The sequence below is a fragment of the Macaca fascicularis genome, chromosome 20, assembly GCF_037993035.2.
Source record: "Macaca fascicularis isolate 582-1 chromosome 20, T2T-MFA8v1.1".
NCBI classification, from domain to species: domain Eukaryota; kingdom Metazoa; phylum Chordata; class Mammalia; order Primates; family Cercopithecidae; genus Macaca; species Macaca fascicularis.
This window is the reverse complement of record NC_088394.1, coordinates 26925281-26952091: the sequence shown is the minus strand read 5'-3', so window position 1 is coordinate 26952091 and position 26811 is coordinate 26925281. Positions and strand designations below refer to the sequence as shown.

The following is a 26811-nucleotide window of genomic DNA, read 5'->3' as shown; positions in this document are numbered from 1 at the left end:
GAATTACCATTAGCATATAATGAGCAGTGAGGACAACCAGAGGTCGTTTTTGTCGCCATCTTGGTTTTCGTGGGTTTTCGCTGGCTTCTTTACTGCAACCTGTTTTATCAGCAAGGTCTTTATGACCTGTATCTTCTGCTGACCTCCTATCTCATCCTGTGACTTAGACTGCTTAACCTCCTGGGCATGCAGTCCAGTAGGTCTCAGCCTCATTTTACCCAGCCCCTCGTTAAGATGGAGTCACTCTGGTTCAAATGCCTCTGACACTACAATGGTAGGTGCTCTTATTGTGCCCGTTTTATAGTTGAGAATACTGAGGCACAGGCTTAGTAAGTAGTGATTTTGGCTTCAGGGCTCATGTGCTTTGCTGTTAGACTGGTCCATGTAGGCTACTGCTGGCCATCCATGTCCATACGGCCCCTTCTGGTCCCCAGGGGCTCTTTACTGCTAGGGCTGGACATGAGATGGGAGAATGAGGCTGGTAACTTCAGTACGCATGGTCTCCTCACTCTAGACTGGGAGTCTCACATCTAATGCCCAGAGCGACCATGGAGGTGATTTAAATGAGTACAGCTGCCCAGATATAATACATCAGGCAATACGGCAGCAGAGGTGAACTTGAGAGCTCATATGCATGGCATTCGAGGAAGGCCAAAATCTGTTTTCTTAACTCCTGATTTTTAATTCAAAAAATTTTAGACAGCTTTATTGAGGTATCATTTACATATCATGCTTAAAGCATATCATTCAATGATTTTTAGTAACCATCAGCATAGCTTAATTTTAAAATATTTTCATCACCCCAAAAAGAAACCCCATGCCACTAGCAGTCACTCCTCATTTTCCACCAATCTTCCCAGCCCTGGGCAACCACTGCTTTATTTTCTATTCCATCAATGTGCCTATTCTAGACATTTTCTATAAATGGATTTATAGAAGATAGGATCTTTTATGACTGGCTTCTTTCATTTACTTCACACGCTTTCAAGGTTCATCTGTGTTGTAGCTCGTATCAGTACTTTGTTAGTTTTATGGCTAAATAATATTCCATTGTATGGATTGACCACATTTTCTTTTCTTTGTTTTCTTTTTCAGACAGGGTCTACTTCTGTCACCCAGGCTGGAGCACACTGGCACAATCATGGCTCACTGTAGCCTTAGCCTTCCCGGGCGCAGGTGATCCTCCCACCTCAGCCTCCTGAGTAACTGGGACCACGGGTGCCACCACACCTGGCTAATGTTTGTATTTTTTGTAGAGACGGGGTTTCATCATGTTGCTTGGGCTGGTCTTGAACTCCTGGGCTCACGCTATCTGCCTGCCTCAGCCTCCTAAAGTGCTTGGATTACAGGCGTGAGCCACTGTGCCCGGCTCCAAATTAATTTCTTTATTTGTCTGTGCCCAATTCTCCGTTCTGCTGTTGGGGGCTGGCCTGTGCATTGTGGGGTGTCCAGCAGCATCCTTGGCCTCCATCTGCTACAAGTCAGTAGCACCCCCTCCCCAAGTCACGACAACTTGGAGTTTTCATGGGGGAATGTTCAGGGACGGTGACTCTGGGACTGGCTGGAGACGGAATCAGCAAGACTGCTGGGTTGGGGTTGGGAAAGGGGAAAGTGAGGTCAGGTCATGGCTGGACTCGGATGCCAGGCTAGGAAGTGTGGGGGTGCAATGACAAACCACCGACGACTTTAAGTGAAGGAATGACAAGGTCAGGGTGAGTCTCACAATGACTTGCTGGGGTACAGGAAGGGCTGGTAGGGCCGGTACAGACTGGGGAGCCTGGCTAGGAGGTGACTGCAGGTGTCTGGCCACAAGGAGATGGTGGCAGAGGGAATGCAGGACTGTGGATGGGCACTAGGGAAGCAGAACTGGTAGGACTTGATGATCCACAAACTGGAGGGCAAGGGTGGGTGTCATGGAGGATGCAGATGCCAGGCTGCGACCATGATGGGGAAACAGGGAGTCATCCCATGAGGGCAAGAACATTGAAGGAGGACAGCGGTGCATTCTGGGCATGTGAGGTTTGAGGCAGGACCTCCTATAGGAAATACTCCATCATCACATCTCAGTCTCTGCAGGCTAGGAGGGCGGGGCAAGGAAGAGAGGAGAGTGGAGGGCCCCTGATAAGGTAAGAGATGGAGCAGGAGATGGAAGGCAGAGGAAGATGATGAATGGGCCCTGGGACGGAGGGAGACACACACTTAAGGAGAGAGAGAAAAGAACAGAGAGAGAGATGGATGGCAACAGAGAGAGAGAGAGAGAGAGAGAGAGATGGATGGAGACAGAGATGGAGGGAGACAGAGAAGGAGAGAGAGAGGGATGGAGAGAGACAGAGGGAGAAAGAGACAGATGGAGGGAGACAGAGAAGAGAAAGAGATGGAGGGAGACAGAGAGAGATGGAGGGAGACAGAGAGAGATGGAGGGAGACAGAGAGAGATGGAGGGAGACAGAGAGAGATGGAGGGAGACATGGAGAGAGACAGAGACAGAGAGAGATGGAGAGAGACAGAGAGAGATGGAGAGAGATATGGAGAGAGACAGAGACAGAGAGAGATGGAGAGAGACAGACAGAGATGGATAGAGAAATGGAGGGAGACAGAGAGAGATGGAGAGAGAGATAGAAGGAGACAGAGACAGAGAGAGAGGAGAGAGAAATGGAGGGAGACAGAGTCAGAGAAGGAGAGAGAGATGGAGGGAGACAGGGAGAAGGAGAGAGAGATGGAGGAAGACAAAGAGAAGAGGAGAGAGAGATGGAGGGAGGCAGAGAGGAGAGAGAGATGGAGAGAGACAGAGAGAGAGAAGGAGAGAGACATGGAGAGAGACAGAGAGAGAGATGGAGAGAGACAGAGAGATGGAGAGAGAAATGGAGGGAGACAGAGAGAGATGGAGAGACAGATGGAGGGAGAGAGGAGAGAGATAGAAGGAGACAGAGAGGAGAGAGAAATGGAGGGAGACAGAGTCAGAGAAGGAGAGAGAGATGGAGGGAAACAGGGAGAAGGAGAGAGAGATGGAGGAAGACAAAGAGAAGAGGAGAGAGAGATGGAGGGAGACAGAGAGAGATGGAGAGAGAGATGGAGACAGAGACAGAGAGAAGGAGAGGGAGTGAGGGAGACACAGAGAGAGGAGAGAGATGAAGGGAGACAGAGAGGAGACAGATGGATGGAAACAGAGACAGAGAGAGAGAAGGAGAGAGAGAGAGAGATGGAGGGAGACAGAGAGAAGCAGAGAGAGATGAAGGGAGGAAGAAGGAAGTGAGAGACAAAGGAGGAACGAGAGAGACACAGGGAGCAAACAGCAGCAAACGGGCTCACGTTTACTGAGCACCTGCTGTATACCAGCCCATCATCAAAGTGTTAATCCTGTGAGAGGGAAGGCCACTGACTCTCCTCAAAACCCCTCTGCAATCCCCAGAGCCTTGAAGGTCCTCCTTCTTCTGTTCTCTCCACCTCCATAGCTGGCACTCACCTGTAGCCTTTTTCTTACCTGTCCAAGGAAGGTCCTAGAAGATCAGAGGAGAGCTGAGCCCATCCTCAGTGAGGAGCCCCATCAATGCAGGAGACCCCCAGCTCTGGGAGGATGGGAGGCCCCGAGCCCTGCTCCCACCTGCTGGCTGCCACACTCACATCTTCTTTCCTCCTTCCTCCCCTCCTCCCCCTGCCTCTTAGTGAACATGTGCTGGTCTTCCAAGCCCATCTCCAAGCTCACCTCCTCTTGGAAGCCTTTCCCCAATCCAGGGAACACAGACCTTTTATCTCCTTCAGGCCCTTCTCAGAGGCTGAAACTCAGATGCTTTGAGTGGCCTGGGAGGGAATGTGGATGAGTGAGCAAGTTGCGGATATAGCAGGAGCTATGGTAGAGGGCAGTAGACGGGCAGACGACGGCACCGCTGAGGGCTTGGCAGCCGCAGGCCCTCATGAAACGGCCCAGCTCCGGCCCAACTCCAGCTGAGGGTTGTCGAGGAGAAATGTGGACCCAGTGTTGCCAGAGTTTCTGATTTTTTACAAGAGAAGCCAAAACTCCCATATTTTAATGGAAATCCTCCAAGTTTTTAAAATGTTGGCCCCAAAATACCATCTTTTTTTTTTTTTTTTTTTTTTTTTTTTTTTTTTTACAGCTCTTGCCAACATCTGCAGGTTCGATTCAGCCCGTGGGCTGCCAGTTTTAGATGGTAGCTGGACCTATTTCTATTTTAGCATTTGTAATAATTGATTTCACGTCACTGTTTATGTCACTCTCCTCATTAGCCTTGGAGGAATGGCCTTGCCATATTTACGGCCATATCCCCTGTGGCTGGCCCCACGCTTTGCATACAGAGGATGCTTAATAAATGTTAGTCAAATGAATGAGTTGGAGTGTTAGACGCATATCAGTGGCCTGCAGAAGGGTCTGAAGATTCTAGAAGGGGATCATGACCTGTCGGCTGGGGAGGGAACAGTCAGTGGGTCTTCTGGAGGTGGGACAGACGGGGCAGGCCCCTGTCATTTTCCCCTGCCCGGCTGGTCATTCGTGATTTAATTCCGCCACATCCTTTGCATGTTGCTAGAAGCCTGGGCTGGGGGAGTCTGCAGGCCATCAAGCCTTTCATACAAATGAGCCTGGCCCCAGGCACAGGGCCAAGTAGAAATTGGGCTTTGGGGAGGTGGGCAGAGGTAAGAATTTTAATAAGTTCAATAAAAATTGGAAGTAAAACCTACGCTGGAGGAACTGCTGGTTCCTGGCAGTTTTAAGGGACTTAGTGGAGTGGGTGCAGCAAGGGATGCTGGGAATTTCTGGGCCTGGTCTCGGGAGAAACGCAAGGAGGTTGGGACAGGACTGCGAGGCCTAGGCTCCCACTCAGCCGGAAGGCTGGCCTCTGAGGGGCGTGGCTAAGAAGTGGCCGGCCTCAGGGGGCGTGGCCTCAGAGGAAGCCGAATGGATGGGCGGGGCCGCCGGAGATCCTGAGGGTGGGTGCGCTGCAGGTACCCTCCTCCTGTTGGCCGGTAGAGGGCAGCACAGGCATAAGATCCAGTCCTCCAGGGAGTGGGTTGGGTGGGGAACCCAGCAGGGAAACTGAGGCCAAAACCCTGTGGAGGGGAAAGGCTGAGCTCCTGGAGTCTCTGACACAGTGAGCAAGGGCTCAGTGGGGAGAGTCCAACTCCAGTCTGTCCAGCGACTGGAAGTAGCCAGGCTCTGAGGACCACCTGCCACAGCTCAGGGGGCAGCACTCACTGATCTGCTTGTACCTGAGCCATAGAGGTGGGAGCCCGGCCCACCCTCTGCCTCCCAGTGGTTCCCACCTCTTTGTCAATGTGCCAGGCCCTTTACTCAGGTGTCTCATCCCCATTTTGGAGGTGAGGAGAAGGAGGCCCAGAGAGGTTAACTAACATGCCTGAGGTCACACAGCACGAGTGGGAGAGCTGGGACGAGAGCCATGCAGTGCCTGCCTGTGTAATCACTGCGTCACCTGCTGTGCTCTGAACTGAACTTGTGCATTGATCTGGGTGGGCGTCTATTCCTGCCCCTCCTCCTAGAGCATGAGCCTTAGGGCAGGACTTGGTTTATCTGGGTGATCCCTGTATCCCTAGTACCACAGACACCAAGTTGGCCTCTGTAAATACTTGTTGAAGGAATGAGTGTTACAGGAACTGTGGCAGGAAAGGATTGGAAGACACATTTGAATCTTTCTGTCCCTTCAAATAGGCACTCTCTCCTCTGCCCCTGGGCCAGGGTGGGCCACTGGTGGAGAATGCAGGGGGGTTGGCGTGAGCTGCATTCATCAGCCTGAACCCTCTAATAAATGCTCCATTGTAGGTCTAGAAAAGTGAAAGTGAGGGCCGGGTTCGGTGGTTCATGCTTGTAATACCAGCACTTTGGGAGGCCAAGGCGGGAGGATCACCTGAAGTCAGGAGTTCGACACCAGCCTGGCCAACATGGTGAAACCCTGATTCTACTAAAAATACATAAATTATCCTGGCGTGGTGGCACAAGTCTGTAGTCCCAGCTACTTGGAAGGCTGAGGCAGGAAAATGACTTGAACCTGGTGGGGCGGAGGTTGAAGTGAGCCAAGATCGCACCACTGCACTCCAGCCTAGGTGACTGAGCAAGACTCTGTCTCGAAAAAATAAAAAAAGAAAACCAAAAATGAGAGCCTGCATTTGGGTAGGGGTGGAGGGCAGATTGCTCAGGAGTGGATCCTGGCCTCAACACCAGGTGTGTGGCTTTGGCCAAATTCTCCCTTTTCCTTGAGCCTCAGTTCTTTAGCCCTTCTCCAAAGTGGGATAATAGACCACTGTGGGATTGTGGAGATTGAAGAAGTGAGCACATATAAAGTGCCTAGCACAGTGCTTGGTACATGGTTGGCTCTGAGGATGATGACTGTAACAGAATTGGTAATATCGTGGCAGCTCTGAGACTTTCATGGTATTTAAGTATGTAATGATTTGGTATTACAGTGACACGGTAGGTAGTTCATGTAATGGGAGAGGGGGTGTGGACAAGGTCAGTTACAGAAAGGGAAGGATGCATCTGTATGTGAGAGGACAGAGAGAGAGAGGCAGAGAGATATACAGGACATGCAGAGATATACAGAGAGGCAGAGAGATACACAGGGAAAAACAGAGGTGGAAATTGAAAGAGACACAGGAAGGCAGAACTAGACAGAGCGACACCCAGAGAGAAACAGAAACTAAGAGTGTATTTGGCCCAGTGCGGTGGCTCACACCTGTAATCCCAGTACTTTGGGAGGCCGAGGTGGGAGGATCAGTTGAGCTCAGGAGTTTGAGACCAGCCTGGGCAACATAGTGAGACCCCATCTCTAAAAACATAAAATAAAAAATTAGCCGGGCATAGTGGTGTGCACCTGTGGTCATAGCTGCTCAAGAGGCTGAGACAGGAGTATCACTTGGGAAGTTTGAGGCTGCAGTGAGCCGTGGTTGCACCACTGCACTCCGGCCTGGGTGACAGAACAAGATTCTGTCTCAAAAAGAGAAAAGAAAAGAACAAAAGTGCATTTACTGCCAGTGATTAGGGCACAAACACTATATATATATATATACACACACACACACACACACACACACACATACACACGCAGAGAGAGAGAGAAAGAGGCGTCCCTGTCCTGTGGTTGACATTTATCCAGTGCGGCCACTTCCACCTCCACTCCCTACCAGGTGACAGTTGTTTGAATCCCCCAGGGGCTGAGAAGGCCTGTAGGGCTCCCAGCTGGGATTGGATCTCAGGTGATGCTGGGGCAGGGGACATTCCCCAAGGTGACCAGGAGAGTATCAAGCCAAAGGAACCTGGGGGTGATTCTTAGTCAATCCAGGAAAACACACTCCAAGGTCCAGGTCAGGAGTTGGGCGACAGAGGGCCAGAAGCCTGGTAGACCTAGAGCACAGTGGGACTGAGGTTGGAGGAAGTAAGGGATGTCCCAGGAGATGGCTGGATTGGAGCCCAGTGTGGCCAGGAACCCAGAGTGTGGGAGTGAGTTGGACTGGCTCACAGAAGAATGCTCGGAGCTGGTGCCATCTTGGTCTCAGACACCAGACATCACAGCTGATCCCAAGTCTAAGGGGACCTCACAGAACAAACCTGTCTCCCAAACCAAACCCTGAGCCTTGTGGCAGGGACCGTATTCTGTTCATCTCTGTGTTTCTGGAGCCCAGTAGGACTCAGTGGGAGCCTCTGTGAATGTTTTCAGATGAAGGCATTGCTGGGGAGAGTTGTGGTGTTGGAGGTGGCCCCCACACATGGGCTGGGCTCCTTCCTGCAGGTCAGAATGCAGCCAGCAGGGAGGGCCCTGGACCCGGAGAGCAGGGTTTCATCCTCAGCTTTGTAGGCTGATGTCCTGAGCTTTCCTGAGAGTTCACACGAGGGCTTTGCAAGCCCCACTTTGCTGCATCAAAGCCTGTTGGGTCTCATGTCTGGATTCTGGTTGTCTCATGTCCAAGGAGTGGAAACTTGTTCAATCTGAGGCAAAACCTTGTTTTTCTAAAGGTCATTCTGTAATTTCATTTCTCAATATTTCTCTTGGTGGCACCAGGTGGGCACAGGGGAGAGCAGCCACCTTTGAGAAGATTAAGTCCAGTTGATGACTTTAGTTTCTGGGGATTTTGCTGAGAACTGCAGGGATGTGGCTTTCTTAGGAGAGAGGCAGTGAAGGGCTGTGTTGAGCCCAGTCTCTGACTGTCTCCATGTCATCTCCATGTCATAGTGTTCGTAGTGGATTTCTATGCTTTTTGCCTTGATAGCATCCTCTCTTCCTTCTTCATCTTAGAACACAATGATTTTCCTTTGGAAACCATCTCTTTTCCACTGTCATGCCATGTTTACTGCACCACATCTCACTGCAGAGGTGGCCCCACAGCCTGGCCAATCAAAGCATTCCATCTCCTTGCCCACAATGATTGGTTCAGGGATGAGCATGTGATACAAATCAAAGCAAAGAGATTCAGTTCTAGGATGTTTGTTGCAACTGCTGGAACACCAGAATGCTCTTTTTAATGATGAGAAGATGTAAGCTGAGAGCTGATGGATTCAACATATGGAGGGAATGTGCCAGAGAATGAGGCCAACAGACAGTGGTGCTTGAGAGAGGAAGCATGTGACCTCATCATATGAACACCTGGATCATGCTCTGTATAATGCCAAATGATCCATACACCTTTCCATTACATGAATTAATTTATTTCCTCCATTTAAAAACCCAGCGTAAACTATATAGTCACCACTTGTGACTATGAGTCCTATCACAGCTGGGATAGGCTTAGCCACAAAATACTGTGGGTCTTCAATGAGGGTAGGTAGGAGGAGCAGAGCCAGGGCCACAGGAACTCCTTGGGCTGTTGGATCTCTTTCTCCTGTCCCAATATAAGGAGCTTGGGCTCTCTTTTGGCTGTCGTCTCTAAATATGACAGTTCCCTGAGCTGAGTCAGGCCTTTGGGCCTGGGACCCCCTGTTGCCAAGCCCAACTGTACCTCTGGGATATCAGTGGCACATTTAGTAAGTGCTGGAGTTGGCAGAAATAAATTCAAATTACAATAAATGTAACTGGGTTAAATTCATCAGTTAAAAATTAGAACTCTTGGGTTGTAGAAATAAAAACAGCAAGATCCAACTGTACCAGAAGCACATTTGAAAAGACATAGAAAGGTGAAAGAGAGAAGAATGAGAAAAGATATACCTGAAAAAAATGAACCAAATAAAGTTGGGTTAACAGTTTTGTTCTCTGATTCAATAGAAGTTTTTTTCTTGTAAAAATACATAGAAAGGTGGAAGAGAGAAGAATGGGAAAAGATATACCTGAAGAAAAGGAACCAAATAAAGCTGGGTTAATGGTTTTGTTCTCTGATTCAATAGAATTTTTTTCTAGTAAAAATAGAACACTTCACAAATTTGCATGTCAACTTTCCATAAGGGTCATGCTGATCTTCCCTGTATCATCCCAATTTTAATGTATATGCTGTTGAAATGAGCACTGAGTATAATTTAAGACCAAAAATTATAAGGGAGCAAATAAGGAAATTATAGGTGGGTAAAAAGAATAACAAAACAAGAAAAAATATATCTGTCATAAGCAAGTATTTTCCTAACAACAAAAACTTTGTAACAGGCAATAACTGGCAGAACCTCAGGAAGAAACAGATAAATCAGCAATGATAGAGACTTTTTAACATACACACACATCTCAGAAACTAATGGAGAAACAGACAAAAAAGGTGAGCTGAGCTACTGAACAATACAATGAATAAGTTTGAATTATTAACTATATATAGAACTCTATTTCTTCTCACCAAACACTAGGGAATATATGTTTATTTCAAGCACACACATATAGAACATAAAATATGTTGGAGTCAGGAATTGGACTCAGCTTGCTCTGTTTCCAAAGCTCTATATTATTCTGCATCATGTGTGTGTCTGCATGTATGGGGAACGTAGGTGTTGGTAAAGAGAAACTGGCTGCAGCCAGGCTGGGGTTCAAGGTTTGGGAGACTAGTGTCAGGAAGGGTAGTTAGGTGTCAAGACCAAACGCATGGCCTGGTTTGGGCCATGGGCGTGGCTCCCCCAGTAGACCCAGGAGGGAACCAGCCAGCCCCAGAGCCATTTTGCCTGCCCTGGTCAGGCCTGGCCCAGAGCCCACTTCTGTGTGTTTGCCAAATGTGTGACAATATTGCCATGGCCTTAGCAACTTAAAACAACACACATTTCTTAGCTCACAGTTCTGTGGATCAGCAGTCCTGGCCTGGCTTAAGTGGGTGCTCTGCACTAGGCTGCAGTCAGGGTGTTGGCCAGAGCTGAGTTCCCCTTTAGAACCCATCTAAGGGAAGGATCTGTTTGAAGATCACCTGGTTGTTCGGAGATTTCGGCTCCTTTTGGTTTCTTTCAGGGCTTCAGTTTCTTGCTGGCTGTTGGCTGGAGACCACCCTTAGCTCAAGGAGGTCACCTTCAGTTCCTTGCCTTGTGGACCTCCAATGTGGCTACTTACTTCATTAAGTCATCAAGAGGGACAGCTTCCTTGCAAGAGAAGTGTCACAATCTTATGTAACATAGTCACGTACATCCTGTTACCACTGCCATATGCTATTGATTATTGCAATTAAGGGGAAAGAATTACACTAGGGCATGGCATCACCTTAGAGTGAAGTTGTCCTCATTCTTCATAACCTTAATAAACGGTAGCTTGGCAGGCTTGGCAGACGGTGCCCTGTTACTAGAAAGCTGAATGGTGTGCAACCCGTTCACTTGGGTTGGGTCGCGTCTGAGAGAGTCAAGACCACTCGGCCATTGGCTTCTCTTGGCTTGAGGGTCTCTGGCTCATCAGAGTGGCTGAGTCTGTCTTGGCATTTCTGAAGCCCAGGGAATATGGCCTCCAAATTGCCACAGTCACCCTTGCGGAAGGGACTGGAATCTGAGGCCTGAGATAGTAACAGATAACAAGACGTGGGTGTCTGGGGGAAGAATGGCTCAAGCAGTGGAAATAATGTGTGCAAAGGCCCTGAGGCAGGAATATGCTATGGGGTATGCAAAGGACAAGAAGGAGACCAGAGAGGGAAAGAGGGGCAGGAAGTGAGGTCAGGGATGGAGACACAGATTTCCATGGCCATGGCTCAATCTATCAGTGCACTACTGGTAGAAGTTTAGGGTGTTTCCAATCCTCTGCTATAGTGAATACCCTCGTCCATAAATTTTGCCCACACTTGCAAATATGTCTGAGGGTAAATTCCTAGAGGTGGAATTGCAGGGTCAAAAGGAAAGTGCATTTCAGTTTGGACAGCCATTGCCAAATTCACCCTCCTTCCCTCCCAGACCTGACACTCCCACTGGCCCTTTCTCTTTTTTTTAATTTTTAATTTTTTTTTTGAAATGGAGTCTCACTGTCACCCAGGCTGTAGCACACCGGCATGATCTCAACTCACTGCAACCTCCGCCTCCTGGATTCAAGTGATTCTCATGCCTCAGCCTCCTGAGTAGCTGGGATTACAGGTGCACGCCACCACACCTGGCTAATTTTTGTATTATTATTATTTTTTTTTAAATAGAGACGGGGTTTCACCATTTTGGCCAGGCTGGTCTCGAACTCCTGACCTCAGGTGGTCCGCCTGCCTCAGCCTCCCAGAGTGCTGGGATTACAGACGTAAGCCACCACGCCCAGCCTCCCACTGGCCCTTTCTGAGGGTCCTCCATGCCTGTGACTTCCTTGGTCCCTGCCTAGGCTGGCGTCCTGTCCTGGTTTCACACAGAAGAGCTGCTCTTGTCTCCCTGGACTCCCAGTCCCTCCCTGCAGAAGGCTGTTCGGTGCTGCAGATGGCTGGGGAGTCTAAGAGCCCCTAAGAGGATACTTTCCCTTGATGGAAATTCTCCACATTGGGAAAATTCTCCCCACCAACTGTCTTTTCCATGTGCTTTCCCCAGGATCAGAAACTCCCCAATGGCTATTCTGAGACAATGTGTGAGTTCGCATTTACCCACAATTTGTCTCTGGGAAGGTGGAGGCCTGGCAGACTCTGCCAGAGGACAGAGAGCAGAGAACACCTTGTCTGGAATGGGGAGCAGCTGTCCCCTAGTTACTGCCCATGTGATATTGCAGGGGATGGAAAGGCTGGGGGCTTCCGGATCTGCTGAGGTAGAGGCTATGTGAGAGTCAATCAGCATTTACTGAGCACCTGCCATGTGGCTCCTGTACCTCTTCCTGCCCGACCAGGCCTGGTTCAGGAACAGGGCAGGGCTGAGCTTGTGTGAGCCTGTGACCTGGGGTCTCTGTGGTTTCACACCTGAGCCTGGTCAGGGCAGGCAGGTGCAGACTTGGGGAGCCTCAGCCCCGGCTACCCACCCAGAGCCTCCTTAGAGCCACCCCTTCCTCTGGAGCCTCCCCCTCTCTTGCCTCTGTTCCTCGGCAGCTTGCAAAACCAGCTAAGCCTTAATCTCTGATGGTTGAAGGGGTCTCCTAGTCCTAAACCCAGCTCTGAGCTGGAGGTAACCCCTGCTGGAAGCACCTCCCAGAGTCACAGGCCTTCCTCAGAAGACAGGCAGGATGGCTGGGTGTGGCAGCTCATGTCTGTAATACCAGCACTTTGGGAGGCAGAGCTGGGAGAAATGCTTGAGGCCAAGAGTTCCGGATAAGCCTGGCCAACACAGCAAGACCCTGTTTCTGCGCAAAAATGAAAAAAATTAGCTGGGCATGGTGGTGCACACCTGTGGTCTCAGCCACTCGGGAAGCTGAGATGGGAGGATCACTTGAGCCCAGGAGTTTGAGGCTACAGTGAGCTATGATTGTGCCACTGCACTCCAGCCTGGGTGACAGAGTGAGATTCTAACTCTCAAAATAAAAACAGTAAATAAAATAAATAAAGACGGATAGAAAACCAGCTGCTGCTCAAGGAATGTAACAGGTGAGAACTGATGATCTTTAGCAGGGACTCCAGGGCCAGTGGGAGCAAAGACAGTGATGCCCGGGCCAGGCAGTGAGATGCATGAGATACCCTGGGCTGCCAGGGCTCTGCCCTCTCTGCCCCTAGATTTGCCTGACCCTGGGCAATCTCACAGCTGCTTACCCTGGTGGAGCTCTTAGCACCCGCCGGAGGGTGGACTGGGGCATGGTGCTGAGACCCCTCTCCATGCTTCTGCATGACCTTGCTTCAGCTTCGTCCGCCTGTCACTGTGGCCATATATGGCCTGGGTCCCAATCTTGAAGGCTTCGCATCTTGGATCCTGTCCCAGAACAGAGGTGGGCCTGGCAGAGCCAGACGCTTCCTTGGAAGGTGTCGCGGCCCCTCTATGAGCACCCCCTAGAGCCAGAAGTCAGGAGAAGACCAAGGGCCTGCAGAGAGGTGGAGCCAGCAGGCACTTCCAAATGGGATAAGGCTGACGGTGTCACTCCTACCCCTCCCACAGCTCAAGACCATCTTGGGGCTCCTCATAGCAACAGTCCCACCTCTCATCCCCCTCCTAACCTCCTCACTCCTTCCCTACCCTGGGTCTGAAACTGTGAACTCACTTGGTTTCTTCCTGCCTCACCATTCTCTCCATCTGGGGCTCTCTCCCTCCGGAACCTTCACAGTTTTCATGTCTCAGCTTAAATGTCATCTTCTCAGGGAGGCCCACCCTGACTTCTGTGGCTAAACTAACTGACTCACTCATTACCTTCCATATCCCCTTCTTTGCCTTCATAGCATTTATTAGACTACGAATTTTAAAAGGTATTTTTATTGATTTGTTTTTGTAGAGATGGGGTCTCACTATGTTGCCCAGGCTGGGTTTGAATTCCTGGCCTCAAGCGATCCTCCTGCCTTGGCCTCCCAAATTGCTGGGATTACAGGCATGAGACACGGTGCCTGGCTAAACTCTGAATTTTTAAATGTGTACATTTATTTCCCATCTTCCTTCATAAGACTACCAGCTCCTTGAGGGCGGGGACCTTTTTGTCTTATATACTCTTTTATTTCCTGAACCGTGAAGACAGCCTGTCATCCAGAAAGTGCTTAATAAACAATTTGCTGAATGAATGAATGAGTGGAAGAGACTGTGATGGAATGGTAAAACACCTGGCCTTCGAGTTGGGCAGACCTGGACTCAAATACACCCCTTTCTTGCTGTGTTACCCTGGGTGAGTTGATTTACCTCTCTGAGCTTTACACTCTCATTTGTCAAGTGGGATGTAATGAAACCTAGCCTTCCTGGGTTAAGGCAAGGATTACACAGGACAAGGGATGGTCCAGTGCTTTACAAACTGTAAAGTGCCTGGGGTAAAGAGAGGCTGTCAATTTTGGCTCTCTGGACATTTGTCAAGGTGGCCGCTCATCCTCTCATTTTCTTAGTGCACAGGCAGCTTTCTTAGTTCCTGGCCAGTGAAACTAATTGCATGGAATCCCAGTGTCGCCACAGGGAAGCGTGGAAGCTCAGACCACTTAAAACTTAACTGGCCAGAAGAGTTGGATTTGCGTTTCAGCGAATGAGACCAGAGGGATGGAAGGTAGTGCTGGGAGGAATGTTCTCGAGGTGGCTTGCAAAGGGCTCAGTTCTATGCTGAGGTACAAAGACTGAGCTGGCTGGCGGGGGGTGAACTGGGGCCTGACACTGCAGGCATAGACCGGTCACAGGCGTCTCTGCCGATCAGGGCCCTCCGAGAGCAAAACAGGAGAGGGGGAGGCCCACCATGGAGTCGTGAATACAGTGACTATTCCTGCTTGTCACTTGGGGAGATTTAACTAGATGTCTTGGAGAGTGGGTAGGGAGAGAGAGGCAGACACAGAACAGTGGCAGACAGACAGCAAGAGACAAAAACAAGAGAGATGGAGAGAAAGAAGATGGGAGGGGGAGTCCACCCAGTGTCTCCCATGAGCGCAAACCACAGAAGGAAATTAAGACAGGCTTCCCCGGGATGCTGCACACTCCCCATTGATCTCAGAGAACCCCTTGCCTTTCGTTTTCTTGTAGAGACGGGGTTTCCCGATGCTGCCCAGGCTGGTCTTGAACCCCTGGCGTCAAGTGATCCTCCTGCCTCAGCCTCCCAAAATGCTGGGATTACAGGAGTGAACCATTGCACCTGGCCCCGCACACCTTCCTTCTTTCCTTCCTTCCTTCCTTCCTTCCTTCCTTCCTTCCTTCCTTCCTTCCTTCCTTCCTTCCTTCCTTCCTTCCTCTTTCTTCCTTCTTTCTTTTTTTTTTTTTTTTTTTTTGAGATGGAGTCTTGCTCTGTTGCCTAGGCTGGAGTGCAGTGGCGTGATCTTGGCTCACCGCAACCACCCCTCCTGGGTTCAAGAGATTCTCTTGCCTTAGCCTCCCAAGTAGCTGGGACTACAGGCGCCCACCACCATGCCCAGCTAATTTTTGTATTTTTTAGTAGAGACAGGGTTTCACCATGTTGCGCAGGGTGGTCTCAAACTCATGGCCTCAAATGATCTGCCTGCCTTGGCCTCCCAAAGTGCTGGGATTATAGGCATCAGCCACTGCTCCTGTCCACCCCTATGCCTTTCATCATGCAAGCATCTTGCCTCAAACAGTGTGCTTCTAGTATTCAGGGATCTTTATCCTCCCACATGGGCCCCCAAAGTTGAGCCAATCCCTTCCTCTGGTGCCCAAGCAAAGAGAGACCAATCTGTTGCCAGGCTGGAAGAAAGCTGGGCTTGAACTTCCAAGAGAACGGGTGTGTGCACCTATGTGGCACCTCCCTGGGGGATTCCCAGGCCTGTCAGGGACACTTTAGAGCCCACCCCCATGTTCTGATGGGAGCCTCCGCCCCACTCCTCATCCAACTCCGCATCTCTTCTGCGTCATCTGTCTGCATTCTCCCCCTGCAACCGTGCCACATCCACATGCCACAGGTGCAATGTTCACTTCGCATTTTCTCTAAATCACTCACTGTTTTCACAACCTAAATTCATTCAGAAAGGAGCCTTCAGATCACCACCGGAAATGAAAAGCCAGTATCACTTGCAATAAATACAAAAGAACTGTCAAAAAGAAATTACCATTGTAAAAATGTTCGTGAGGAGATGGGAGCGATGGCTCACGCCTGTAATCCCAGCACTTTGAGAGGCTGAGGTGGGATCACTTGAGCTGAGGAGTTTGAGACCATCCTGGGCAACATAGGGAGATCCTGTCTCTGCAAAAAACCAAAAATATGAGCTGGGCATGGGGGTGAGCACCTGTGGTCCCAGCTACTCAGGAGGCTGAGGCGGGAGGCTCGCTTGAGTCCAAGAGTTGAAGGCTGCAGTAAGCGACTATCGTACCACTACACTCTAGACTGGGTGATAGAGCAAGGCCCTTTCTGAATAATAAAATAAAATAGAAACAAAAACATTCATTAAAAATCTAAAACAGTGGATTCAATGGGGGATTATTTTGTCCCCCACATCCCTGCCCTCCCCACCACAAGGATATTTGGCCAATGTTTGCAGACATTTCTGGTGTTTATGACTGGGAGTACGTGGGGATGGGGGGTGCATATTCCTGGCATCCAGTAGGCCAAGGCCAGGGATGGTGCTAAGCATCCACTAACACCCAGGACAGCCCTGACATCAAAGCCTTCTTTGTCCCCAAATGTCAGTAGTGCTGAGGTTTAGAAATCCTGCTCTAAAATGAGCTTAAGCATCCCAGAGGGGTGAGCCCCACACTTTGGGCAGCTGTGACCTAGTTAATTCCTCCTTCTCCTTCAGGCTCTGCTGAAACATTCTGCCTCAGGGAAGCCTTCCCTGAGCCCCAGAACAGAGGACCCAGCTGTAGGCTCCGGCTCCAGGGGCCCTGTACCTCCCGAGTCCTGACTCATGGCCCTCGAGGGTGATTTCTTGCTAGTATCTGCCTTTTCCACTGGAGCAGAGGGTCGCAGTGGGTAGGGGCCATGTCTGTTCCACTGGTCTCTTTTTTTTTTTTTTGAGACTGAGTCTCGTTCTGTCACCCAGGCTGGAGTATAGTGGCACACTCTTGGCTCACTGCAACCTCTCTTTCCTGAGTTCAAGCAATTCTCCTGCCTCAGGTTCCCGAGTAGCTGGGATCACAGGCACCCGCTACCACACCCGGCTAATATTTGTATTTTAGTAGAGATGGGGTTTCACCATGTTTTCCAGGTTGGTCTCGAACTCCTGACCTCAGGTGATCCATGTGCCTCTGCCTCCCAAAGTGCTGGGATTACCGGCTTGTACCACTGTGCCCGGCCCCATTGGTCTTTTTCTGCAGCCCTCAGTGCAGTGTCAGGCTTGTAGCAGATACTCAATAGCTCCATGCGGAATGAATGAATGAAGGTTGGACCAAAAAGAGATGTGAACTCTACTCCTGGACTCACCACAGCTCGCCGGGCCCTTAACCTCTCCTCAGCCCACTTTCATTCTCACCTGTGAAATGCACACCTAATGGGCCTGTTGTGGGGATCAAAGGAGAACGGGCATGAAAGTCCTCAGCAGGGGACAAGCCACGGCATCCACCAGGGGAGGATCCCTTGCAGAGGCGGGGTCATTCCCTCATTCATCAGTTCCGCCATCACCATCGAGCACCCTGGATGCCAGTTGTCCCAGGGTAATTTTTTTTTTTTTTAAAGTTGAGTTCTTGCTCTGTCGCCCAGGCTGGAATGCAGTGGTGTGATCATAGCTCATTGCAGCCTTGAACTCCTGGACTCAAGCATGTGAATTTCTGGGGTAGAAATGTAGAAGGTAGAGATGAGATGGGCAGGATTGTAACTTAGGGGTGTGTACATCCAAGGGTGCCTTTCCCCTTTCTCCTGGATCTCATTCCCATCCAGTCACAAGCCCGAGATCTTTCTCCTTGTCCTCTCTCCATCATCCTCCAGGTGAGAGGCCCATTCTCATCTTGGGGGACCTGTGAGAGTACAAGGCCACCAAAATGGAGCTTAGTCCACGTGAAGAGGCATGTGGGGTGTCCAGGACACAAGTGGACACAGATGAACACAGGTGGACACAGGTGGGCATCAGGAGATACAGGTGACACAGGGACACAGGTGGACACAGGTGACACAGGTGGGCACAGGTGGACATCACTCTTTGAACAGCCCTCGAGGATGTGCTGGCTGTGTCCATGAGCACACGGCCCAACTCGCAAGGTGTCCGCTGTCCACTCAGACTGGGAAAGGACCCTTTGTGGGTGCCAACTTCACCTCCCTGTGGCTCCCGGGGGATGTAATGGAAAGGGCTTGAAGTGGAGGCTGGGGGCCTTTTAGGGAAGCCCTGCTCATATCTACATAGTGACTCTCATTCCTTCTGAGGACCAACCATCCCCCACTCCTCCTCTTCTTCCCCCTCCTCCTCTCTGCTTTCCTTCTCCTTTTCCTCTCCCTTCTGTCCCCCTTATCCTCCCCCTCCTCCTCCCCTTTTGCCTTCTACTCCCCCTCCCCATTCCCTGACCTTTACCATCCTCCCCCCTCTTCTCCCCTTTCCCTCCTCCACCTCCTCCTCCCCTGCATCTCACTCCCCTCCAGGCAAGCAACTTTAGCTGATTTCCAGGTGGAAGGAGAAGAGAAACTGTCTCTGCTTGATTGCGTATTCTTCTTAACCTTTTTCTTGGAACACCTGGATGTAGGCTTTTGAAATCTTGAAAACCAAATCGGGCTCCTGTTCTCTCAGTCTTCTGGGACAGCTGAGGTCCTGGGTGTTTTCTATTTAGTTACCTAAATGCTGGCAGCCTGTCATTAATGTCCATTAATGTCAGAAATCGTCCCACCACCAGTTTGTCCTGGGTTACCCTGGACCCACTAGGTCCTGGAGCCATGGCCTCTGGGCTCACTCTGAACCCCACCTGGGGGATCTGAGCCTATTCACTGCCACCGGGCTGGATGGGGGCAGCTGAGCTGAACAAGGCTGGTGGAAGTTCAGTAAACCCATTACTCGAAATTGGAAGGTCTCCATGAAGTGCCACCTCCGATTTGGGCCACTTCACTTTAAAAGGCAGAATTCCAACCAGAGTGATGCTAATGACTCCGGTGAATCTAAAAGGGGACCTTTGGAGAAAGGGCAGATGAATTGGAATGATCTGTGCAGACAAGACAAGGTTGGGGGGCACCTCGGTAACTGCTGACCCCCCAAAATGCTCCTCTCAAGAAGATACCAACCAGCTCCCCCGCTCCCCCGGTCCTCAGAGAGCAAAGCAAGAAATTAGCTTAAATTGGAGCTGGAAAGATTTAGGTTATGTGTAAGGAGGAACTTTTTAAACCCTGAAATATGCTACCAAGAGAGGCTTCGGGTTCTCAAGAGAGTGTCTAAAAATAGCTTATTCTTTAAAAATAGGTCTGGGCAAGTTTTAAACGTCAGCTCCGCTTCTCAGGGGTGGCCTTATGTGCAGGTGAACCTGGTCACGTGGGCTCCCCCAGGGCAGAGGGCACAGGGAAAAGCCAGGCTTTGGTCTCCGTTGTGACCAACATCAGCATATTTTAGATATGTTCAGATAAGGGATTTATTTTCTCCTCTGCCCCCAGTGGATTGGTGTCATGAAACACCAGTCTTTAGTTTCTCAACGTTTTTTTTTTTTCCGTGGGAGACTGTTCTGGGGCTGATATTAATTGGGTCAGTTCCAACAGCTTCACCCAGTTGCTCCCAGTTTCCCCCAGTCCCTTGCCATTCCTGAGCCAGGGTTCTTCAGTGCCTGACGGTTTGCTGGGAAGTGAGCGGTCTCAGCGGTACCCGGTGCCCCGGGGCTTCCTGCCTCCAGCATCTCAGCGCCCTGGCAAGTCTGGCCCATCCTCATCCTCGCCTGCCCTGTGGGGAGGACTGCAGCTGCTCCTCCCAGGCTCCCTGTCTCCTGCTCCTCTTGCCCCCCCCCCCACCCTTCTCAGGCCACAGCCATACTCGCCTCCTCCACCCAACCAGTTTGCTCTGAAAGTTGCAATTCCTGCCCCGGGCCCTCAGGATAAAGTCCAAACTGCCTCAGATGGCTTAAAAGTTCCCATGGAATGTCCTTGTTTACCCTGCAGCAGCATCTCTCACCTCCCACGTGCCCCACCTAACCGCCTGTGACAGCCACACCAAACCACTTTGCCTGTGGGTTTCTCCTGGTGTGGGTTCCCCTGCCCGCTCCACCCTCCTCCTCCTCCCTCTGACCCTTCCACTCTCAACTCCTATACCGCCTTCTCTGGGGGCCTCTTCTGACCGCCCCACCCCACAGACCCCTGGACTTCCCCTCTTGACTGCCCTGATGCCCAGAGGTGCCCAGTGTGTGTGTCTGCCTCTCCCATCCCATGGGAGCACTGGGAGAACAGGCCGCTTGACCCCTGTAGAAAAGCCTGAAGCACAGCATGTGCCTGATATTTGCTCAGTGACCAGCTGAAGGTCAGGGGTTTCCCTTTGCAGCTCTCCTGCCCCATCTCTCTGGTTCCAGCCCCCTCCAGGTCCCCACCAACCCCTCTGCGTCTCAAGTCCCGGACATGACACGCATGCCCAGCATCTACAAGAATATTTATTTAAACATGAGTGCTCACCGCGTGTTCTCAGTAATAACTTAGCATCTTTAATAATAAACTCTATTATAAATCAATTAATCAGCTACCTCCCTGGTATCTCAATTAAATGGAGCGTGGCATTCGCATAAAGCATCCAAACCCTGCCAGAGGGAACCAGGCCAGAGGCAGGAGGGATCCTGGAATTGGGATTGTCACCGCTGCTCTATGTCCTCACCCAGGGTTAGCTCCAGGTGGGAGACTGTCCCCTTGCGGGGGGGTCACGTGGGCTCTGGTCCACCCCCACCTCAAGGGAGGCCCAGGAACCTGCCATCCCTCTCCCCAGTGTTCAAGCGAAAGATAATTTGGGGCATCTCGGGTTGGCATTCCTGTGTGTCCTCTGGACTCAAGAGGCCCTGACAGGTGTCACCAGGCCAACTTGTCTCTCCCTACCTGAATCCCACAGCCACGCTGCCTGGGCTCACTTTAAATTCATGAGCACGGATCTCACACGACAAGCAACACTGCCCTGAGAGCTGCATGCACTTCCGCAGCATGTTTGTGCTTCCCCACTCTCAGAAAAGACTGTTTCACACGCTCTCCTCGCTGCTCCTCAACCCCCACTTCCCCAGTCGGCCGCCTCGCTCTCAGCTGGTGACCTTGTCTCTCGCTTGCTGGAGAGGAGGGGGGTTAATCTGCTCAAGAACTCAGATCCAGCCAGGCACAGGGGCTCCTGCCTGGATCCCGGCACTTTAGGAGACAGGCAGGAGGATCTCTTGAGGCCAGGAGTTCAAGACCAGCCTGGACAACATAATGAAACCCTGTCTCTACAAAAATAAAAATGTCAGCCAGGCGTGGCAGCACTTGCCTATAGTCCCAGCTACTCAGGAGGCTGGGCCAGGAGGATCATTTGAGCCCAGCAGGTTGAGGCTGCAGTGAGCTCTGATGGTGCCACTACACTCCAGCCTGGGCAACAGAGTGAGAGCCTGTCTTAAAAACGAAAAAACAAACCAGCAAAACTTGGGTCTCACTCAGACGCTGTCCTCCTGCTCCCTTGGGTAACGCATCCCAATTCCCATCGAAAGCCAGTTCCAATGTTTTCTAGAACCTCCTCACACCTTCTGGCTGTCTCTGGACCTTGCTTCCACAATCGCCCTTTCACTCCCCTGCTCTGTCCATCTCTCCCTCTCTGCCTGATCATTCTGCATGGGCATGGAGACATTCTCTATCTCCCATTATTAAAACGCCTTCCCGGACAGGCACGGTGGCTCATGCCTGTAATTCTAGAGCTTTGGGAGGCCGAGTCTGGAGTGTTGCTTGAGGCCAGGAATTTGAGACCAGCCTGGGCAACATGGCGGGACACTGTCTGTACACACACACACACACACACACACACACACACACAACATAGATGTATTACATGTATATGATTTTAAATAAACAAGTAAAATGCCTTCCTGAGCCCCAGGACCTCCCCACCTATCACCCCATTTTCCCACTTCCCCAGGCAGCATTATGCTTTGAAAGCTTTCTCTATCATTTACCCTCCTCCTCTTCTAAACCTCTTGCAGTTGACAACTCACCACTGGTTTTATCCCTCAGCCCTCCTTGGCCACTCCGCCTCAGCTATCTTTGCTGGTCCTTCCTACTCTGCTTAAGATCAGATGTTGGCTTTATCCTGGGAGCCTTCTCTCTCCTCTTCCTACAGTCTCTCTCCAGGTGACCTCTTCTAGGCACACTGTGTTATTTATCATTCACATGTGATTCACGCATTTAAGTCTTCGGTTCTGACTACTCCCTGAATAGCAGACCTGGCCCTTTACCTGTATGCTTGCTACCCCTGCTTAGATAGAGAATAGGCATTTCAAGGTCAGGCACAGTGGCTCACACCTGCAATCCCAGCGCTTTGGCACCGAGGTGGGCAGATCACCTGAGGTCAGGAGTTCAAGACCAGCCTGACTAACATGATGAAACCCCGTCTGTACTAAAAATACAAAACTTAGCCGGGTATAGTGGCGGGCGCCTGTAATCCCAGCTATTCAGAAGGCTGAGGCAAGAGCCTCATACAGCCTAGTGGGCCTATATAGTGAGTCTCAGGTGTATATTCTTCATTCATTCATTCGAGAAACTTCTGTGGAGCTTATTTTGTGCCCAGTGCTGTTCTAAGTGCTTTATAAATATAAGCCACTGAATCCTCATACCAGTCTATGAGGTAGGTACTATTATTATCCCCATATGACAGGTGAGGAAACTGAGGCCCAGAAAGTCAACCTACCCAGTGTTACAAAGCTGATAAGTGACTGTATTAGTCAGTTCTCACATTGCTATAAAGAACTACCTGAGACTGGGTAACTTGTAAAGAAAAGAGGTTTAATTGGCTCATGGTTCTGCGGGCTGTACAGGAAGCATGGCTTGGGAGGCCTCAGGAAACTTATAATCACGACAGAGGGTGAAGGGGAAGCAGGCATGTCTTACACAACTGGAGAAGGAGGAAGAGAGTGAAGGAGGAGGTGCTACATACTTTTAAACAACCAGATATCTCATGAGAACTCACTCGCTATCATGAGAACAGCAAGAGGGAAATCTGCCCCCATGATCCAGTCACCTCCCACCAGGCCCCTCCTCCAACACTGTGGATTACAATTTGACGGGAGATTTGGGTGGGGACACAGATCCACACCATTATCAGTGACAGAGCTGGAAGCTGGGCTCTCTCTTTCACTTTCCTGGCTCTGCTTTCCTCTGGGCTCGCCTTGTGATGCGCTTGACGTTGTCTCTTAATTCTTAGCCCCCCTGGACTCGACACTCCTGGACTTAACAGAATTCAGCTTCCTCATTTTGGACTAGCCAAGGGCAGAGCTAGGAGTCATGACAGCTCTTCCTGCTCTAAGTTCTGGGGAGCACCACACCCAGCCCAGCTCTGGCCCCCTGGCCAACATCCCCCCATTTCCAGTGTTCTCCAAGGTTTCCTTGGGGCCTGGAGGAAGCATACCCACCTGACCACACCGGTTGGGAATTCCATTTATAGTTTCAGGAGTTGGGAGATTCCAGAAACCACAAGGAGAGATTTACAGCTGTGGGTTTCCTGGTGTGAGTCCAAGCCAGGAAGTAATCACGGCAGCAGGAAAGCCTCATTCATTTAGTCTCCTCTAATTCAGGAGGTGCAGTAACTCACCAAAAAGTCACTTTTTAATTCAGATGAGTTGGAAATTATGCCTTCTGATGAGGATTTGTAGGACAGATGCTGGGGGTGGACCTTGCTTTACAAAATTAACATGCTTTTGAAAACATAGGCAAGGGTCAGATTTTTGAAGCAGAATCTTTAAAATGCAATCAGAGAGTTCCACCAAGGTATCTTTACGTGAACTGTAATTTTTACTTATTGAATTTCCTTAAAGCATGGTCTTTCATATTTGGGGATAAATAGAATTTAATTTAGGAATCAATGCTTTTCTAAACTAATAGTTCAGAAAATTAATTATTTTGCCAATAGGCTAAGTCCAGCTTCTGGGTGGGAGATTTTGTATTAAAATACTGTTGTGCTCCTGCTATCCTGGCATAAGGAGTGGTCCTTCTCATGAATATTCCAGCCGTCAGAAAAGGAACTGGCAGAAGACTAAGAAAGGGGTCAACACCCTTCTGAGTGGAAACAGCTTCAATTCCAGAAAGACTCAGTACTGGGCAGTAATAAAGAGGAAAGACTTGTCCCTTCAGAAAACAGATTGTATTGTAAAGTTACAGTGATTAAAACAGTGTGGTACTGATGCAGGAACACAGAGAAAGATCAGTGGGACAGAATGACAAGTTAGGAAGTGCACTCGTGTATTTGTGGAACTTGGAATATGGTATAAAAGTGTCCCTTAAAATCAGCAGAGGAAATACAAAAATTAGCCGGGTGTGGTGGTGCGTGCTTGTAGTCCCAGCTACTTAGGAAGCTGAGGTGGGAGGATCACCTGAGCCTGGGAGGTGGAGCTTGCAGTGAGCCCAGATGGAGCCACTGCACTCCAGCGTGGGTGACAGAGTGAGACTCAGTCTCAAAAAAAAAAAAAAAAGTTTATTTTTTTTTAAAATGTAATCTATGCAGCAGACAGGATTAATATTCAGACCATACAAAGAATTCCTGCCAATTGATAAGGAAAAAGATTTTTAAAAACAAAAAGAAAATTGGCAAAAGATACAGACATTCAAAGAAGAAGAAATTGAAGTGGTTAATAAATGTGAAAAATGCTCAAGCTCACTAGTACTAAGAGAAATATGATAGGCTTTTGGGGAACCCTTTCTCCCATTAGCAGCCAGGCAGTTCTCTCTCCTCTGTCTCAAAAGAGTGGAAGTTCTACAAAACACTGAGAAAATAATGGTCCCCCAACCCCAGCCAAAGCCCACTCTACAGCTGGCTCTTCTTACTAGATGGGGGAAAAATGCTTTAAATATAAACAATTTAGCCTCTAATCCCAGCACTTGGGGAGGCTGATGTGGGAGGATTTCTTGATCCCGGGAGTTTGAGACCAGCCTGAGCAACATAGCAAGACCCCCATTTCTACAAAAACGAAAATACAAAAAATTGGCCTGGCATAGTGGCATGCACCTGTAGTCCCAGCTACTTAGGAGGCTGAGATGGAAGGATCACTTAAGCCCAGGAGGTTGAGGCTGCAGTGAGCTATGATCATGCCAGCCTAGGCAACAGGCTAAAAACAAAAAAATCCATGAAGTTGATTTCATGACTTACTAAGACTTGCAGGCTAAATCTGCCCCAATGCCTGTTTTTGTAAATAAAGTTGTATTGGAATACAGCCATGCTCACTCATTTCTGTATTGTCTGCAGCTCCTCTATTGTTACAACAGCAGAGTTGAATCGTTCCAACAGAGACCATGTGGCCCACAGAACCTGAAATATTTGCTTCTCTGGCCCTTTACAGAGAGTTCACTAACCTATACACAGATCTGACTCTGCATCTCCTTTGCTTCAATTTATTTCAGAGCTCCCCTTTGCCTTCTGGCCCAAATTCAAGCCCCTTAGTCTGACTTAGAAAACCACTAACCTCTGAGCCAGAAGTGGTGGCTCATGCCTGTAATCCCAGCACTTTGGGAGGCTGAGGCAGGAGGATCACTTGAGCTCAGGAGTTTGAGACCAACCTGGACAATATAGTGAGACCCCATCCTTACACAAAGTTTTTAAAATTAGCCAGGCATTGTGGTGCACGGCTATAGTCCCAGCTACTCAGGCAGTTGGGGTGGGAGGATTGCTTGAGCCCAAGAGTTGGAGGCTGCAGTGAGCTATGATCCTGCCGCTGCACTCCAGCCTGGCAACAGAGCAAGACCCTGTCTTAAAAACAAAAAGAAGGAAAGAAAAGAGAACTACCTCATCTGGCCTCCCAAGCTCTGTTCCTGCTGACCTCCCTTACCCAGGGGTCCCTGTTCTCCACAGTGATCATAGGCAGGCAGGCAGCAGAGAGGCTGTGGGTGTGTGGGGACAAAACCCTTCCTTACTTCCTGACGCTCTTCTCTGCTCTCTGCCCCGCAGGCCTCCTGGGAATGGTCGCCCACATGATGTACACACAAGTGTTCCAGGTCACTGTGAGCCTCGGCCCTGAAGACTGGAGACCCCATTCCTGGGATTATGGGTGGTCCTTCTGGTAAGTGGCTTTGACCTTCAGGACAAGAGCAGCTTCGGGCACCAGAGGCCCAAGGCATGCTGGGACTTCAGCAGCTCAGCCCAGTGGGGTGGGGTGGTGGGAGAAATGGGGAGAGTTGGAGAGACTGCAGTCCAAAGGCACTTTGAGACCCCAGGGCAGAGACTGGCAAACTAGGGCCTGTGGGTCAAATCTGGCCCGCCACCTGTTTATATGCAGCCCTCAAGCTAAGGATAGCTTTTGGATTTTGAAATGCTAAGAAAATAAATCAAAGGAAGAGGAATGCTGTTTTGTGACATGTGAAAATTACATGAAATTCAAATTTCAATGTCCATAAATAAGGTTTTCTTGGAACACAGCTACTGTCATTGTTTTGTATTATCCATGGCTGCTTTAACACGGAGATGGCAGCACTGGGCGGTGGTGACAGAGACTGAATGGCTCACAAAGTCAAAAATACTTACTCTCTGGCCCTCTGCCTACCCCTGCCTAAGAGGCATGCTATGGAAGGTTGGAGATGGAAGCTGGCAAGACCTCAAGTTAGGTGAGCTGTGGAGGGTTCTGGGTGGTCCTATGGGGTAGGTGGACTCCAGTGAGAGGCTCTGAATACAGGGAACAGGTCAGCACCTCAAAGCGGGGTGTGCGTATGAAAGGCGTGATTAGTCAGGGTTCTTTTGCTTACCAGTGATAGAATCCCCAGCTTAAGTGAACAAGGGGTATTCATTTGTTTGTGTAACTGGAATGTCCAGGTGGAACAGCTAAAGTGCTCTGGGTTGTGACAGAAAAACCTACTCACATCAGTCTAAGTAAGGAGATATCATACACTGG

General features: G+C 49.9%; 1 protein-coding gene and 1 non-coding gene across 7 annotated transcripts in view; one reads left to right on the top strand and one right to left on the bottom strand.

The window, feature by feature from the left end:
* GSG1L (GSG1 like) overlaps positions 1-26811 on the top strand; it is a 274733-nt gene that overhangs the window by 191401 nt on the left and 56521 nt on the right. For all 6 annotated transcript variants that reach the window (XM_074026828.1, XM_045383081.3, XM_045383082.3 and 3 more), the window contains one exon: positions 25875-25986. In XM_074026828.1, coding sequence (XP_073882929.1) covers positions 25875-25986 — 112 coding nt within the window. The remainder of the gene's footprint in view (positions 1-25874; positions 25987-26811) is intronic.
* Positions 9349-9455, bottom strand: LOC123570770 (U6 spliceosomal RNA). The gene has a single exon (XR_006695014.2). It is a non-coding gene; the product is annotated as a U6 spliceosomal RNA (small nuclear RNA).